Here is a 17,019-nt window from a genome sequence, read left to right as displayed (position 1 = left end):
TAATATTTTAATTGACTGAAAGATGAGACGACCTATATTATATTTTTTCGTTATTTCTGAGGTGTAAGAAGAGACAAAACTTGGAAGAACCTATTCTTCCGTTTCTTCCAAAATCAATTTATAACTCCTTAAATAATCTCTTAGTGAATTCTCTTACAAGTTTTTATAACTTACTATGTTTTCAGAGTTTTCAAATTAATTTAATTTAATCTAATTATGATATATTGCATATCCTTATCAGAAATGAAAAATAAACTATTAAAATAATCTTAAACTTTTAGTCCTGCTGTTGAATTTCTATCTATTATCTAGTTTTTTTTTCAGATTTCAATCAATATGTGTACCAAAATAAATCAACCAAAAACATAAAACTTACATCACATTTTGTATTTCCATATTATTGTGTTTTTAAATTCATTTACCGGTCATACCTCATATACTTTCATCGTATATTTCACAATTATAACCAGAATTAAACACAATATAATTGTCCCTCCACAAGCTCAATTACTCCTAAGCATTATCGTGCTATCACAACCGACGATCTGGAAATGAATCGCCCAAAATTCCAATTAATTTTCCTGGTTCGCACAATGTAAAGTTAATTATGCCATTCATCGACAAAAAATAACCTGTTACGGATAGTTTATTTTATTTAAACTGTACATCAAAATAAAAACCGTTTCGAAATAATCATTTTTACTTGCCTTGGGTGATCTTCAAATACAACATGAAGTCATACGTGTTTGAAAGTTTGTTTTTGGTCTGCTTCCTGGGTAAATATGCAATAGTTGAATGTGACAACAATAGCACGAAACATGCGGTAATGTATTTCTTTGTCCTGCCTAAATATTTTTTATTAATTTGCTATTTTATGGTTTAGATATTCAGCATTAGCAAACTCCAGTCCAACTGTCCTTACGTTAACAAGCGGAAATTATCCGCCATCATTGAGAACTCGACGATAACAATGCAGGATAGTATTTCTTATTTGACCCTTAAAGTTCGGATCATCAAAGATTTTCCTGAAGATATGGATGTAAGATACTAACAATTAATACATATAATATTAGAAGAAAATGGGTATCATCTTGCTTTATATGTTTATTGACTAAAAAATAACGTTAGAGACAGTAGATATAATATTATTACCATATTAAATTATTTGTAACACATGATTCTGGCTAATTCCCTATCGCTAGATTATCACATTCAACCAGCAAATGGTTTTTGAAGTGTATCATCATATCCAAGTTCTGATGTCTTTGTTTGGGTTCAATTATGACATAAGTAACCTAAAATCATAGTGCAGGCACAACATGGGTGTAGCGACAATTCTCTAAGGATCTAGTTCCAAGTAATAAATGTGTGGTCTAGATATTTTACGAAAATAAACGAATACTGTCTTATATACTTATTAAATCAAAACAATTAGAATCATACTACTCTAACATTTAAGAGACACCAAAATAATATGAAACGTACGTTATTAGAGCGCTTTAGAGCTGGATGAGGTCCAAAATTACAGATATTTAAAAAATTTAGCCCCTGAGATATTATTATTACAAACAACATTCTCTAATTATTATCAAGAAGTAATTAACGTATAACTAAAATTACCATGTTTTATTAAATAAATTATTAATTTTGATCTGATTATATTACAAAAAAATATTATTTTAACATCAATTCCTAAAAATGTTTTCCTGTTCGACATGTTTTCGTTTTATTTTTATCCAAACTCGATACGTAATAGGCGCTAACTAAACAAACTTTGGAACTTTCTTGCTATTTAGTCTTTGTAGCAAGAAATAGGCGGACGGCTAGTTTCTAACGACTCATACATAAACGTTGTTAACTGAACAAAAAGCAAACATTAACTCAACTAAAACTATAATTTGATTCCTTTGTATCATGATTTATTGCCCTTCAGTGGAGATAGAGCATATAAATCACCAGATATTTAATAAAATATTTTAGTACTAACCAAGTCACCATTAAATATTTTTTTTATTTTAATTTACGCAGGAATAGGTTTTATAATAAATGTTTACTTCAGTTATAATTCTATTGTTTTTGGATAAATATCATTGAAAGAAAATCACAGTTTCAAAACACTAATTCTCGACTTTTCCATGGTAGTTGAAATAAATCGACACATTGATCTAATCTATAAATCGTTTTGTTATTTTTAAGATAACTGCTTTTGACCATGCTCATTCTCAGCTTTCTCGCCCTTCAATTGTTTATCAGTATCATTATGGATGTAGTGAATTATGTAATCACGTTTAAATTTAGTAATTGTGTTTCCAGTATTTTATTATTGATGAAGCCTCTCTTATATGCACTGTCCTTTTTTAATAATGATATTATTAAAAACATTAAGTTTTCCTTTCAAAAGCTTAATATTTTAACAATATTCAATATTTAATTTTCTTCATTGTTGTTAAATCACACAAGTTGTTCTAGTTTTTAGGGTAAAATGATGTGGCTCGGTGAATGGAGGTAAAACGAAATAAAACAGTGGTGTTTACATGATGTGACCGTTATTTATTGACAATATAAAAAAGATGTGAAAAATACAAATAAATAAAATGGATGGCAGCGGAGTTACCTGAAGACGAGGCTTGGGCAGTCGATGGTGGCACGTCTTAACCAAACGAGGGTTGAGCACTGAATGACCGAAATATCCTTCAATAATATCCCAGATAAACGTCTCGGGGTTGCCGCCAGCTATTCGTTGTCGGGTTCCAGTTGGCACCCCGCCCGTGTTCAACATCTGGGATTATATTTCTGGGTATTTTGTAGACCGTTATTCCACGATGTAAAATTCGACATGCTCAAGGTCGCTACAAGTTCAAAAGCCAAACCAATCTTTCAAATCACATATACGCGCTCTTTAGACTGGCTATCGAACTCGGAGGATCACATTAATTCATCATATTGATATTGATTTGATCACACACAAACTATCAACATATTAATATTACTGCGTAGCAACAAATACCATAATTAATCTCTAATTAATATTTAATCATTAGAAACTTCTAAGAACACGCAAGTTCTACAGGGTATTTTTAAGAGGTCATATATAAAAACTAAAAAATTTCTAGAATAGGTCAGTTAATTGTCTGACATCCATTAAATGTAATCAGGAATTCTAAATAATTTAACCAACATATTTTTATTTATAGCTGATTATGGAAATGGTAAAGTGCAAAACCAAGGAATATCAAAACAGCTGTGAAAAATATCATGATTTTACCATACCAAAAGTCTGCCGATTTCTGAAACTGAAAGGACCTTGGGCTCCATATTTATCGGCTTTGGAGCCACCTCTACCTTGTCCGATTAAAAAGGTATTGTAAGTCGCAAGTCTCACCTATTTATAAAGTTATATATATTTACAGGGGGTTTATCGTACACCAAACAGAATCCGGTTATCAACCGAGGGAATACCCAGTTTTATATTAACCAGCGGTTCTTTCTACAAAATGTCTATTAAAACCGTCGACTCCAAAACTAAGGAAATATTATCATGTACAGTTTGCGATGGAGCTGTAAGATATGTATGATTCATGAAGGTGCTTTGTATACATATAATATACCGACAAATAAATATGCTTGTTCAAATTCTGTTTTTCTACGCACAATCCAAAAAGTTTATTTTATTATTTTTATAGATGTCAGAAAAGAACTGTTTTTCATTTAGTATTGGACACCAACATGTAAAGTACAACAATTCTCAATTATCAGATTATGTACAACCATCAATAACCAAATACAAGTACAATAATTCCTCGTTATCCGCGTGGGTTACGTTCCGATGAAACCGCGGTTGACGAGGGATACATTTTGTTTGATTTATGGTTAAATTTATTCGTCTGTAGGAATGTTCGTCTGGTCGGTCGGTCGAAATATGTGGCTGTCGATGCGATTGTTTGTCCCAACACTCACTACTATTTTTGGAAGGAATTTGCACGAGAACTAAAAACACTGGTTGAAGAAATACTTGTTTATTTCGATTTAAACTGATACATGTGGTCGACAGGAGAATGGACAGGATATGAGGTTAGGTAAAGGAAGTACGGTAGCGCTATGGAAGTGGTACTCTTACAAGGGGGTAGAGAAAAGAAAAGAGAGCGAGACTTTTTTTTTTGGCCTGGAACCGGGTAGGGGAATCCTGTTGCAGATACTTGGTCGGGAAGACCCGCAGGAATAAGCGAGTTGGACTGGTTATGTGGAGACTGCCTCTGGGCTACCAACTAAACCCCACCCTATCAACTGATCCAATAACCCTAACTGATACTTCTTACTGTTAGTAAGGAGGGTGCCCGTAACCGGTAATACCGTTAAGAGGCACAAGGGCCAGGCAAGGACGTGGCGTCGTTATAACACCACTCACTTGGAGGGACTTTTGAATGTGGGAATTCCACCTAAATTTGCGATCGAAGACAAGACCGAGATAGGTGGCTTCTTCTGACCATGGGATTTCGGCGTTCTCGATTTTAAGACGCGAAATGCTCGGTACAAAACGCTTCTTGTGGAAGAAGATGGCCTAGGTGTGGGTTGACCTGCAATCTCCAGAAATGTAACCACTGAACCGTCTCATCAAGTTGTTTTTAGAGTCTGCTTCGGATGTGCGGTGCTACTCTTGAAGAAGTAAAGTAAGCAGTGTCGTCTGCTTAAAAACTGCCTCAACTTGTGGTCTCCTAGGGATATCTGAAAGAAAAATATTAAATAGAACGGGTGCCAGAGCCTTGTGGAACTCCTGCGTCGATGGTTTTCCGGCTAGAGAGAATATCTTTAATCTTCACCTGGAACGATCGTCCTGACAGACATGATTTGATAAGAGCTGTTAGGTTATCAGGTAGACCTAATCGGATGCATTTCGCCACTAAGCCTTTCGTGCCAAACCTTGTCAAAGACTTTGGTTAGGTAAAAGAAGACCGCTCCAAGTTTTTCACGTCGGTTAAAAGCACATTTGATTTTTGCGGCCAGCCGATGGGTCTGATGAACGGCTGAGTGTTTGGCGCGGAACCCGAATTGCTCATCTGGAATGATATTGTTTGTCTTCGTAAAATCATTAAGAGCATAAAAGTTGCTCTTTCAGCAAGTTTGAAAATGGAACTTAGTAGGCTGATAGCTCTGTAGTCAGAAGGTGATGACTTAGCTCCTTTTTTGGGGAGAAATGCGATGAATGCATGTTTTCATGTGGATGGAAAGTGTTGCAGCCTCAGAATGGCGTTGATGATATTAGTTTTCGGCCTTTTCGTGGTCAGTGACTGCGAAAGTTGGCTCCCCACTAGGCTTTTAGAGGGTCGCCACAAAGTTGCGGGGCCACCCAGCCTTTGGTCCGCTAGAAATGAGTTCCATTTCTCGGATCTCTAGGCTTTAATGGTTTCCTTCACTTCTTGTTTTACTCTGTTGGCCTCTCTTTTGTCTGTCGAGTTAAGGGTGGCACGAGCTCTATGATAGAGACATTTTTTGGGTCGGATCTGTGACTTGATGCCTTTAGGAACTGGCTCACTTTGAGAGTTTGAATAAGATGGAACTTCCAATGATGAATTCTGATAGGCGGACTGGATGTTTCGAGTTAGCTTCGACACAGCACACTCGAGTTGGTCCGGTCGATCAATATGCGGGATTGGACCGGATTCCAAGAGAATTTCCTGATATATCTTCCAGTCGGTTTTCCTTCTGGCCTTGAAGTGACGATTTTCGATTGCAGAACAATCCCCGAGAGTTAATATAATCGGACGATGATCCGAATGTAACTCGTCAAGAACTTGTAAATCAGAAGGTCGATTGATGTTCTGGAGAATGAAGAAATCCAGAATGCATGGAGTGCTCCGTTTTCCAATAGCGGGGTGATCCACCTGGATAGAGGTGGATTCGATATTTGGTGACTATACAATTGAAGGTTTTTTTGGTTCCCTTTTCGACTAAGATAGCAGTTCCGCCACCGGGAATTGGGACACGGTCATTCCTGTAAACCGTGTAGTTTAGAAGGGAAAAACGATGAGAGGGTTTTAGGAGAGTCTCCTGGATAAGTGCTATATCGATGCCTGAAGACGAAAGAACGAGTTCGAGAGCTAGACGTCGTCGTGGTGGTCTTTTATAGACGGGAACCGCATGGTACCAATCCACCGGCATTGACAACCTTTGAACTTGGTGTAGGTGAATGCGTGGTGGCCAAAAGGGTCGTAGCGGTTGCTACAAGTCTATTCATTAATGAAGAAAATTCTATCTACATATGTACGTAAATATAAAATTTATTTATAAATAACAGAAAACACTTATAGTACGCAAGTCACAAAGTTATATGTACTTAGAAAATACAAATATCACAAAACAAAGTTTCTTATTCTCTTCTGCGCTTCTTTATACGGTTGTAGTAAACTCTCTAAACTATTATTAAACTTCATACGTCGTTCCAGTGCAGGATCCAGGTTAAAAACCAGGCCCTGCGATTGATGAGCAGATGACAAATGACTTATTTATTTTGTCTAAAATGAAAGATGTAGCTGATTTTGTAGCTAATTCTTGAGAAGTGTCATCATCATTTGATTCATTATCTGTAATTCTCTCCAAAATTTCAATGAATTCCTCTTTTGTGATTTTATTGTCATTAGAGTCTAAAACTTCTTCAACTTCTGTTGACTGAAGATTTGCAAAATCTTCTCCATGTATTTGATGCATAACTAATAAAATGTTAACAACTTTGGGCCAATAAATTTTTAACACTAAGCACAAAACAATTGGTAAACCAATCAATAGCGCAATACCATAGTCGTTAACCTAGAATTAGGATTTGCTCTCCAAAACACAGCCAGGCAGTCTTTATTTTTACTTTTCAAGGGCCGTGGATTTAATGATTTATAAACAAGCATTGGCTTTACCATAAATCACCTGAATCGTTGTAACAAAACGAGAGAGTTAATCGGTCTTTAACTGCCTTAAACCTGTACAGACAAAACATGAAACATTGAATAACAGCTTTAAAATGACTTATTATTTAAGTTTTATAATAATTCTAATAATGATAGCCAAAATAACTTTTATTTATTTGGCGTCTGTCAAGTTCAGACAGAAGCTTCATAAAGATAATTCACCAAAAATAACAGAGCATCTAAAGTAACTTAAGTGTTTAATCTAAATAATAATCTAAATAATAAGGTCACAGAAATATTATAAGCCAAAATTCGATTGAGACCTGATTAGGAGGCCTTTAGTAGTGACTTTTTCGTAAGTAGAAAGACTTCACCAACTGAGTGTGCAACACATTACACTATTGGGCATAATCGATATGTTTCAAGAAAGGATGCTAGTTAAAATGACTTATTATTTAAGTTTTATAATAATTCTGATAATTATATTCAAAATAACTTTTATTTATTTGCCGTCTGTCAGGTTCAGACAGAAGCTTCATACAGAAAATTCACCAAAAAAAAACAGAGCATCTAAAGTAACTTAAGTGTTTAATCTAAATAATAATCTATAAAATCTGGCTACTCTCTTACTTTAGAATTTGAGGACACAAATGGGCCATTTATCTGTTTTAAGAAGGATTCGACACTTCAGATTTCAACAGTTGGGATACAAAATTATTAGATATGGGAACTGAACAATTTATAGAGAACTTGATTGTAAAAAATGTTGAAAATCAAGAATATTTTACCCAATAACTCGGTCACAGAAATATTAAGATTAACAGAAATATAAGTTCGATTGAGACCTGATTAGGAGGCCTTTAGTAGTTTAGGGTAAAAATGATGTGGCTCAATGAATGGAGGTAAATCGAAATGAAACAGTGGTATTTACATGATGTGACCGTTATTTATTGACAATATAAAAGCAATATAAAAATTACAAATAATGAAACGGATGGCAGCGGAGTTACCTGTTGACGAGGCTTGGGCAGTCGATGGTGGCACGTCTAAACCAAACGAGGGTTGAGCACTGAATGACCGAAATACCCTTCAACAATATCCCAGATAAACGTCTCGGGGTTGCCGCCAGCTATTCGTTGTCGGGTTCCAGTTGGCACCCCGCCCGTGTTCAACATCTGGGATTATATTTCTGGGTATTTTGTAGACCGTTATTCCACGATGTAAAATTCGACATGCCTCAATTCGCTACAGTAGTGACTTTTTCGTAAGTAGAAAGACTTCACCAACTGAGTGTGCAACACATTACACTATTGGGCATAATCGATATGTCTCAAGAAAGGATGCTAGTTTTAAGAGATAAATATTACGTATATGAAGCGTAAATCTAAATACATAGGGTTTTTCAATTAGAAGCCGATATAGCCAGTCTATGGCAGCCACTTTCAAACGGTATCTATGATGATGTTGATTATTATTCAGTCACTGACGCCAAATCATCATGACAAGCTACAGAATTGATAAACAGCTCCAAAAGATTACAGTCGAATACATGAGTGTGCATTAGTATAACTATTTTCCATATTTCCAATTCTTCCAACTTTCAAGACGTCTATCTCAGTGCCTATAGCGACGGCAAAATAGTCCCAATTTTACCAACAGATCATATAAAATGGAAAAAATTAAGAAACTTGTAGAACTGTGTTTAAACAAAACGAACTGCAAATTTAGATGAAAATCGTGATGATGATCAGTGAAGACCACTCCTTGTAAATGGATGGGGAGCCCACATGGTTGATTCACTTTGCAATAAAGATAGCAACTAATTTTGTACCTGCCAAGTTCGAAAGTTTCATTTTGAAAATGTGTTCATTATCCCGAGAGAGTCAGTTCAAGGCTTAAAACTTTTTAAATCTTTGAAACTTTTTGAGCCTTGATATTTCTCAATTGACGTATGTAAAACTATTACAAAAGCCTTGTTTAAAAATCACAGTTCTGAGCGATTGTTAGAAGAAAGTTGTAAGATATATTAACTTCATAAGCCGGCTTGGTGGCGCAGTGGTAAAGGCGATGGGACAGTCTGCCTACTGTTGCGACAGTCGCGGGTTCGAATCCTACTGGGGCATGGTCGTAAATTTATGTTTGTGATTGTTTAAAATTTATGAATGTTCTAGGCAAGAGTATAAAATTCAACAAGGAAAATTATCCCAATCACGCCAGTAACCACGCTGGGTAAGACCGAATGTCCTCTGGGATGATTTCTAAAGTTGGTCACTGCCAGTGGAGTAGGTAGGTAGGCTTAATGCTGAGGACCGTGGACTGATAATCGCGTTAAACTGTAGGCCCAGTCCAGATAAATCCATAGTTGGTAAAAGGAGACTTTAAAATATATATATAAAAAAATTAACTTCATAGCTACCTTATTTAAGGAATCCCAAAAAAAATGTAAAATATTATTTTATTAGTTGATAAATAAAATATAAGTCGCTATTCTAATCTGGAAATTTTATAAAATATTTTTTTATATTTTTAAGAATGAAAGAAGACCTTAAAAAAATTTGTATTAGGTTTATAAATTAGTTTTAAACCTTTTTTTTAATTTGAAGTTTTATTGTAAAAAAATTGGTACAACGTATTTTATTAATTGTATTGTGTCGATAGCCGTTATTTCTCGCCATCTTTCAGCCAATTTACGAATTCCTTCCTGAACGAAAATATTAACCTCAATATTAAAATCGCTGAAATATGGTTGCCATAAACTTCACACAGCATTCGATGAATTTCAACAACCTTTTTCTTCAAACTGACATATTCAGACATCTTCAATATACTGAAAATTTGTTTGTTGACACTTCGATGTAATTACACATACTGAAAAGTGAAGTCTGTTCGTCTTCAATTGGTTACAAATGTATGCGATTTTATTCAATACACAATAATACCACCTGTTAAAATAATTTAAAATTAATTAATAGGCCTCATGAAATTTAAATTATCTTCAGAGATATTTTTTTTATTGACGGGGCATCTAAAATAAAACTTTAAACGAGTATTTCTCTTCAATTTCAACAGCTACATCTCCGAAAATAATTTAAAATTTGAAAAATCGTCTTAAAAACATAAAGTTAAATATAGAGTAAAATATAGAGTTAAAAATGTTTATAACACCTATTCTGATAAAGGAGACTAACATCAACAAATCATGTAACAAACATAAAACAACACTCTTGATGTTGCATGATTGTTAATGATCTTAATAATTTCATCCTTACCAGGAAGTAATATTTGCAAATTATAATAAAAACTATATTCAAAATCACCAAATAACTAAATATATCTATTGATATTAAAGTATCTCCATTATAATGTATAAACATTAACCAGACAAATATTATCAATAAAAAAAATCTCCTAACGATTGTCAAAAAAATCCACACAAAAAAATACTGATCAAAATTTAGTTAATAACGTGAAACGATTCCACAGCGTATAATTAATTTTCCCCAATGAGAAACTGTTATTTGCATATTTGCGTTTGCATCGATGTTGGGTTATAACAATGGGCTTAAAAAATATGTTGAGCATCAATTTAATAGTTAGCGTAGTTGTTTTTGCTTTGATATATAGTAATTGTGCGAAAAAAGCGGTAAATGAGCTAATTATTTAAATAAATACTTTACCGATTTATTTAAATACCTTTAGTTTTTTTTATAGGGATTTAACTTTATTCATTTATCATTTATAAAATTAGATAATATTATAATGAGAACCATTCCAGAATTTCCGCATGTTTAAAATTGGAAATTGCAGTAACTTGAAGAGGACCCAGCTACTAGCTAGTTACATCACCTATGCCAATTCTTCTGTCAAAGGAAATACGTACTACTTGGCTGCAGAAATGAAAATTGGACGAGATTTGCCAGTCGATATGGATGTAATAATATTAAAGTAAGTCATTGGTTTTTTGTAACATTATGTCTTTCAGTTACTAATACAATTAGAGAAATGTAAGGATAGAAGCTTCAAAATGGGATGCGAAAAGTATCATGATTTTAAAATACCTAAAATGTGTCATTTTCTGATCTTAAAGGGACCATGGTCACCATATTTTAGATCGCTAGAACCGACGATGTCGTGTCCGATGAAAAAGGTAAACCACTAAACATAGAATAGAAATTAATTCAGTAATTCAGTATTCTTAAGTGGGTATTCTAACCTAGAAATTAGATATTGTTTCATCGACTATTTTGTCACGTATTTTGCTAACACACCTTTACAACTACCTAAATTTTACATGACTCAAACATATTATGATCAACCCATATCCGGAGGTCGAAAAACTGTCTACTTCTCAACTAAATTCTGGGTTGCAGCACCAACAGCCACAATACTTAATACATTATTCATCAAATCTTGCAACAATTGGCGATCTACCGCAATCGTTCTACCCACGAACAATTTTCGGATCGCTTTCTATGATCTTCTATAATTTTTATCCCTCAACTGTCCACTAAATGATTCATGATCATTTCTGATTTGACATCTGACGGAAACAAGTGGAATTTGACTTAAGCATCGCATTTGAAAGACCTCAAGTTTACAGATGTTAAACTGTAAGTGCCGTGTAACAAAAGGATTGGAAAGATAAGCTTTCAAAAGAGACGGACTTTAGTCTTGATTTTAATCCGCAGTTTTGGCGATCACCTCTTCATTCGACGAAAATTTCTTCCCAGCGAACATTCTTTTGAGATCTGCGAACAGGAGATAATCACTGGGGGTCAGATCTGGAGAATACGGTGGATGAGGAAACAGTTCAAAGCACATTTCATGGATTTTTGCCATCGTTTTCACTGACTTTTGGCACGGTGTATCGTCTTGGTGAAGCAGCACTTTCTTTTTCTTCAAAAGCGGCCGTTTTTTGGCGATTTCGTCCTTCAAACGGTCCAATAACGCTATGTAATAGTCGCTGTTGATGGTCCTTCCTTTTCCAAGGTAATCAATGAAAATTATTCCATGCGCATCCCAAAATACAGGTGCCCTAACCTTGCCAACCGACTGTTGTGTTATCCCACGCTTTGGAACGGGTTCATCGTATGTAGTCCACTCGGATGACTGTCGATTGGACTTCGGAGTGAAATGATTGAGCCATGTTTCATCAATTTTCACATATCGACGCAAAAACTAAAGTTTATTACACTTCATCATCTTCAAACACTGCTCCGAATCATCAACTCGTCCTTGTTTTTGGTCAAAAGTGAGCTCGCGCGGCACCCACTTTGCACACAGCTTTCTCATACCCAAATATTTGTAAATGATATGATGTATGAGACTTGACATCTTTAGAGTGTCTGCTATTTAATTCAATTTCAATTTACGGTCATTCAAAATCATTTTGTGGATTTTTTAAATGTTTTCGTCGGTAAGAACCTCTTTTGGGCGTCCACTGCGTTCACCGTCTTTGGTGCTCATTTCACCACGTCTACACTTAGCATACTAATCCTTGATGGTTGATTTTCCTGGGGTAGTATCCAGAAACTCGGCATTAAGCCAAGTTTTTGCTTCAACTGTATTTTTTCCCTTTAAAAAGCAATATTTTATCAACACGCCAAATTCCTGTTTGTCCATTTTTTTCACAATAACAAAGTTGCTTCACTCAAAATGCTATAATTTACAAACTAATTATCCGAGAGCTGTCAAATTTATACACGCATCTTTTGAGGGTTAGGGCCAACTAAAAACATATGGATTTAATTCTAGTACCGCCATCTATGTGTCAGGCCGGAGACTTTTCAATTGACCTATTATTTCAAATATAATTAAGTACAAAAACAAGAAAAATGAATATATTGCTCATGATAATATTAAATATCGTGATTTTATAAATATCTATGCCCTTAAAACTTTGAGTAACTCTATCACCGTTAACTTGCCTCGATGTAATACCTTCATTTGCTCTGTTATTTTATATTCATTCTTTGGATGTTAAATATATTCATAAAATATGCGAAGTTATATGCTAATAACACTTAGTAGTTAACTATGTTTAGCTTAAGATCACCGGTTTGGTTTTCTTGAATCTGCGACCCAGATCACTGTTACCAAGGGTTACAGCACTTTGGCGTTAATTCTTCGATAGCAGTCTTTCCTCGTGTCTTGTTGAAAGATGATATACATATACAGACACTTTTTGATTAGTAAATTGCGACCACTCTAATACAATCTTCCACTACTTCATATTTTAATCTAAAATAAAATGATGAAATACATTTTAATAACTAAGAAGTGACTAATTTTGACAAATAATTCTATAAAATTCTGATTTATTTTCTGTTTCTTAAAAACTTATTATTTTTGCAGGAAGTTTGGAAATATTTTAAAAATAAAATTCTCAGAGTACACTACCCATTAAATTATGAATTCTAAGTGATTAAAGTGTTAATTAAGTGCCTACAAATGTAAATAAAACAAAATAGAAACCCATACATTTCTAACTTCAGACAAAACAAAATTTCGTTTACGTCGTAGACTTACAGAATATCCAGAATAATATGAAATAGGATGGGTTCAAAGCAACAAAATCTATATATAAACATCTCAGTCATCACATCTTTCAGTTTAACAGAGATACACCTTCGAGCTCTTTCGAATACACACATGTATTCATAAAATAAACAAAAGTATATAAAAGTATATCACGAATAACGAAAAGATATTAAAGATTATATTTTTCCACAAATCGATATGTTTTCCAGACTAACCTTTTTTTGCTTGGCCATCGATATAGTAAATTAAAAATTACTACTATTTAAAAATAGATTAGTGCTTAGGACTTCATTAGGCAAATGCGATATTTTTGGTATTGTTGATTACTCAGTCCTCATTTCAATTAGATTACATGCGTTAGAAAATGATGCTTAAACTATTATTTTTATTATAGGGCTATTACAAAACACCGGGACTTATACCATACGAAACACAAGGTATACCAGGTTTCATGTTATCTACCGGCTATTTCTACAAAATGATAGTAAAAATTCTGGACTCTAAGACAAACCAAATATTATCTTGTACCCAGTGTGAAGGCGATATATTTTATAATTAGATTAGCTAAATCTTTGCATCATGTATTGGTTCAGCTTAAATATAAATAGAAATACAGAATATTGTATTTGTAATTTATATTATTATATGAATTATAAACTATAAATATATTTGGCTGTAAATTATAATGACTGTTATTTATTCTTACTTTATTTTGAGATGCAATCTGGATATTTATGTCAGGACTAATCAGAATTTTGCTGATAAAAGTTATTATTTTATGAGAAGAAAGAGACACTGTAAATATTATTTATTATATCAAGTAAATCATAGTTAAGTGTCGTAAGTATTGAATGTGATAAACCAAAGCTGGTATGTATTGGTTTCGAAATTTTAAGATGATGATGTTTTCGATACAGTTAAATATAGAGTAAAGAAGGCAAAAAATACTTTGGATCTATAATATAAATTTAAAATGAATTAAGAAAAAAGAATTGAATTGAGAATATCCCGCTTTATTTGACAATCTGAAAAACAATGTGAAAAAGTTTGTGATCTCTTCGTTAGTGTATAAATAAAGATATCCTGTCACGGAAAAATAAGATAGTAGTAGAATTAATCGATATTTTTAAAGAAAAAAAAATAAACATAAAGGGTTTAAAAAATCTACCCTATATTCATATTAGACAAGATGCGTCAGAGTTTACAGATGCTATTAAAAATTATTTTACTTCAACCATATGAGAAAGAGGTGGCAAATCAAGAACTCAATTTCTTCACATGTATCTTGAAAATTTTATCTGATAATAACAATAGCCACTTTGTCGATTATCGGTGAATTAAACCTCCTCACGTGCTCACCGACAGGTGTTTTGTGGCGATATTATACTTGTCTGATGGTATCTGATCCAATAGTATTGTGAACATTTTAACAAAATAAACCAAATAACACCAAAACCAATGGCCCATTATTTAGAGAGAAATTAGATAGTTATTGATGAGTATAGATATCTAAATGCACCTCGAAAACAGAAAGAGATACAGAAATAGCACTAAAAAATATCAACAACAAAATCATATCAAACAAAATCTATACAAGAGGCCGCATGGTACGTAACACCTAATAACGCGACATATCAAAAGTTTAATTATATTTCATCTATAAAAAATTGCCGAAAAGAGAAATCTGCGAAAAACCTGACAACAAATCAGAACACAAGAATACAAGTGAAAATTCAACAAGGCTACAAAAGACCTGAAAGAGATAATAAATAAGGAACAAAATCAATTCCAAACTATTTAAAAAACTTAACGCCAACGGGAGCAACGGAATATTCTCTCTGTAAAGCAACATAAAAAATTAAAAACCTCAATAATAATAACAATAAAGATCAATAACAATTATAAAGATTAAGCGGAAGTTTACTCTAAACATTTAAAGACAGTATTTAATCCGTACCAGTCTGAAATATCCGCAACAGAAGAATATAATATAATTTATTTTCTTAACACTCCATTTCAAATGGATCTGCCACATAAGAAATTTACCATTAAGGAAGTAAAACAAACAATACATAAAGAAATAAATTCTAAAAAAGCTGGTTTTGACCTAATAGCTGGAAGAATCTTAAAAGAGCTGTCAGGAAACATCAAATTAATAACATTCATATTTAATGGCATGCTAAGACTTACTTAGTTACTTTCCTAGCATTTGGAAAGTGGCCCAAATCATTATGATTCTTAAACATGAAAAAAATCAGGAGGCGTCTCCACTTATCGTCCTATAAGCCTGTTACCTGTGATCTCTAAACTATTCGAAAACTTATACATTAAGAGACTCAACATAATCGAAGAGGAGAGAATTATTATTCCAGACCATCAATTTGGCTTCCGTAATAAACACAGAACAATAGAACAAATACATAGATTAGTCAACCAAATCAACAAAAACTTTAACGATAAAAAATATTGCTCCGCTGCATTTCTCGATATTTCTCAGGCCCTCGACAAGGTGTGGCACACTGGACAGCATGTTAAATTGAAAAAGTCTTTGCCCCATACGCACTTTTAACTGCTGAAATCATACCTCACATTTTATTGTCAAACACGGTAACGAATACACCAACAGGCAGTGTTGCAAGGCAGTGTTCTTGGTCCACTGTTATATTGTATACAGCTGACCTACCGACGTCAAGAAACACTACTGTTGCAATACATGCTGACGATACAGCGGTTTTATCATCACATGAGGATTCAATATCAGCCACAAGAAACGTCCAACTTCATCTTAACAAAATCGAATTGTGGTTGAAAACGTGGCGTATCAAAAAAATGAGACAAAATCTACCTATGTGACATTACCCTGTGTCGAAGAACATCTCCCTCAGTAAAATTGAATAATCATGAACTTCCGCAACCAGACAACGTTAAATATCTGGGAATGCATTTCGACGTTTGACACGGAAAAAACATATAGTTAAAAAACGCAAACAGCTTGGGCTTAAACTAAACCAAATATACTGGCTGATAGGGTGTAAATCTAAATTTTCATTAAATAACAAGGTTTTGCTGTATAAGTCAATACTTAGGCCCATTTGGTATTGAACTGTGGGGTACTACTAGCAAATCTAACCTAGATAACCTCCAGAAATTCCAGAATAAAGTGTAGCGAGTCATCGTCGATGCCCCATATTACGTGTCCATCAAAAAGATTCAGCGCGGTATTCCCATAGAATCCATAACGAGTGTGATTCGGAGTGTTGGTGTGATGTACTCTGAAAGGATATTAGTGCATCCCAATGCACTCGCCAAACAGTCAAATGTTCGCGATGACAGTAAAGTGCGTAGGCTCAAACGCGAACTGTCATACGAACTGATTAATAGACACATAGTGAGATTTAATAATCTCTAGAATAAGCTAGAATAGTTTTTGGAATAATTTAAGATTGTTGACGTTTAGGAGATTAATAAAAAACAGACAATTACAAATCAACTGTAGCTGATAATAATAACATAGCTCCTAGTAGGTGATAAATTTGTCATTTTAACTGCGATTGTTTAATATTTTGTTAATTTGTGTCTAGCACAA

At 33.8% G+C, this 17,019-nt stretch overlaps 2 protein-coding genes across 2 annotated transcripts; both read left to right on the top strand.

Moving 5' to 3' along the window:
* The first annotated feature begins 327 nt into the window (after nucleotides 1-327).
* LOC143193039 (uncharacterized) lies at nucleotides 328-3,633 on the top strand. Its single transcript, XM_076398966.1, has 4 exons — nucleotides 328-823; nucleotides 884-1,039; nucleotides 3,195-3,359; nucleotides 3,411-3,633. The coding sequence occupies exons 1-4, from the start codon at nucleotides 731-733 to the stop codon at nucleotides 3,573-3,575; spliced, it is 579 nt and encodes a 192-aa protein (XP_076255081.1). The 5' UTR covers nucleotides 328-730; the 3' UTR covers nucleotides 3,576-3,633.
* A 7,040-nt stretch (nucleotides 3,634-10,673) lies between these two features.
* LOC143189533 (uncharacterized) lies at nucleotides 10,674-13,992 on the top strand. Its single transcript, XM_076393851.1, has 3 exons — nucleotides 10,674-10,824; nucleotides 10,876-11,040; nucleotides 13,828-13,992. The coding sequence occupies exons 1-3, from the start codon at nucleotides 10,678-10,680 to the stop codon at nucleotides 13,990-13,992; spliced, it is 477 nt and encodes a 158-aa protein (XP_076249966.1). The 5' UTR covers nucleotides 10,674-10,677.
* The last annotated feature ends 3,027 nt before the right edge of the window (nucleotides 13,993-17,019 follow it).

Source organism: Rhynchophorus ferrugineus, unplaced genomic scaffold, assembly GCF_030347505.1.
Source record: "Rhynchophorus ferrugineus isolate W39M unplaced genomic scaffold, kcgeb_rfMv2 rfM1, whole genome shotgun sequence".
Taxonomy (NCBI): domain Eukaryota; kingdom Metazoa; phylum Arthropoda; class Insecta; order Coleoptera; family Curculionidae; genus Rhynchophorus; species Rhynchophorus ferrugineus.
The sequence above is the reverse complement of the archived record's forward strand: the minus strand, read 5'-3'. Positions and strand labels throughout refer to the sequence as shown.

Bases quoted from the DNA above. Each gene is read 5' to 3' on its own strand.
- LOC143193039 (XM_076398966.1), top strand. From the start codon at position 731: ATGAAGTCATACGTGTTTGAAAGTTTGTTTTTGGTCTGCTTCCTGGGT. The intron at 1,040-3,194 runs GTAAGATACTAA...TTTTATTTATAG, and splicing joins ATTTTCCTGAAGATATGGAT to CTGATTATGGAAATGGTAAA. The intron at 3,360-3,410 runs GTATTGTAAGTC...ATATATTTACAG, and splicing joins TACCTTGTCCGATTAAAAAG to GGGGTTTATCGTACACCAAA.
- LOC143189533 (XM_076393851.1), top strand. From the start codon at position 10,678: ATGTTTAAAATTGGAAATTGCAGTAACTTGAAGAGGACCCAGCTACTA. The intron at 10,825-10,875 runs GTAATAATATTA...TATGTCTTTCAG, and splicing joins ATTTGCCAGTCGATATGGAT to TTACTAATACAATTAGAGAA. The intron at 11,041-13,827 runs GTAAACCACTAA...TTTTTATTATAG, and splicing joins TGTCGTGTCCGATGAAAAAG to GGCTATTACAAAACACCGGG.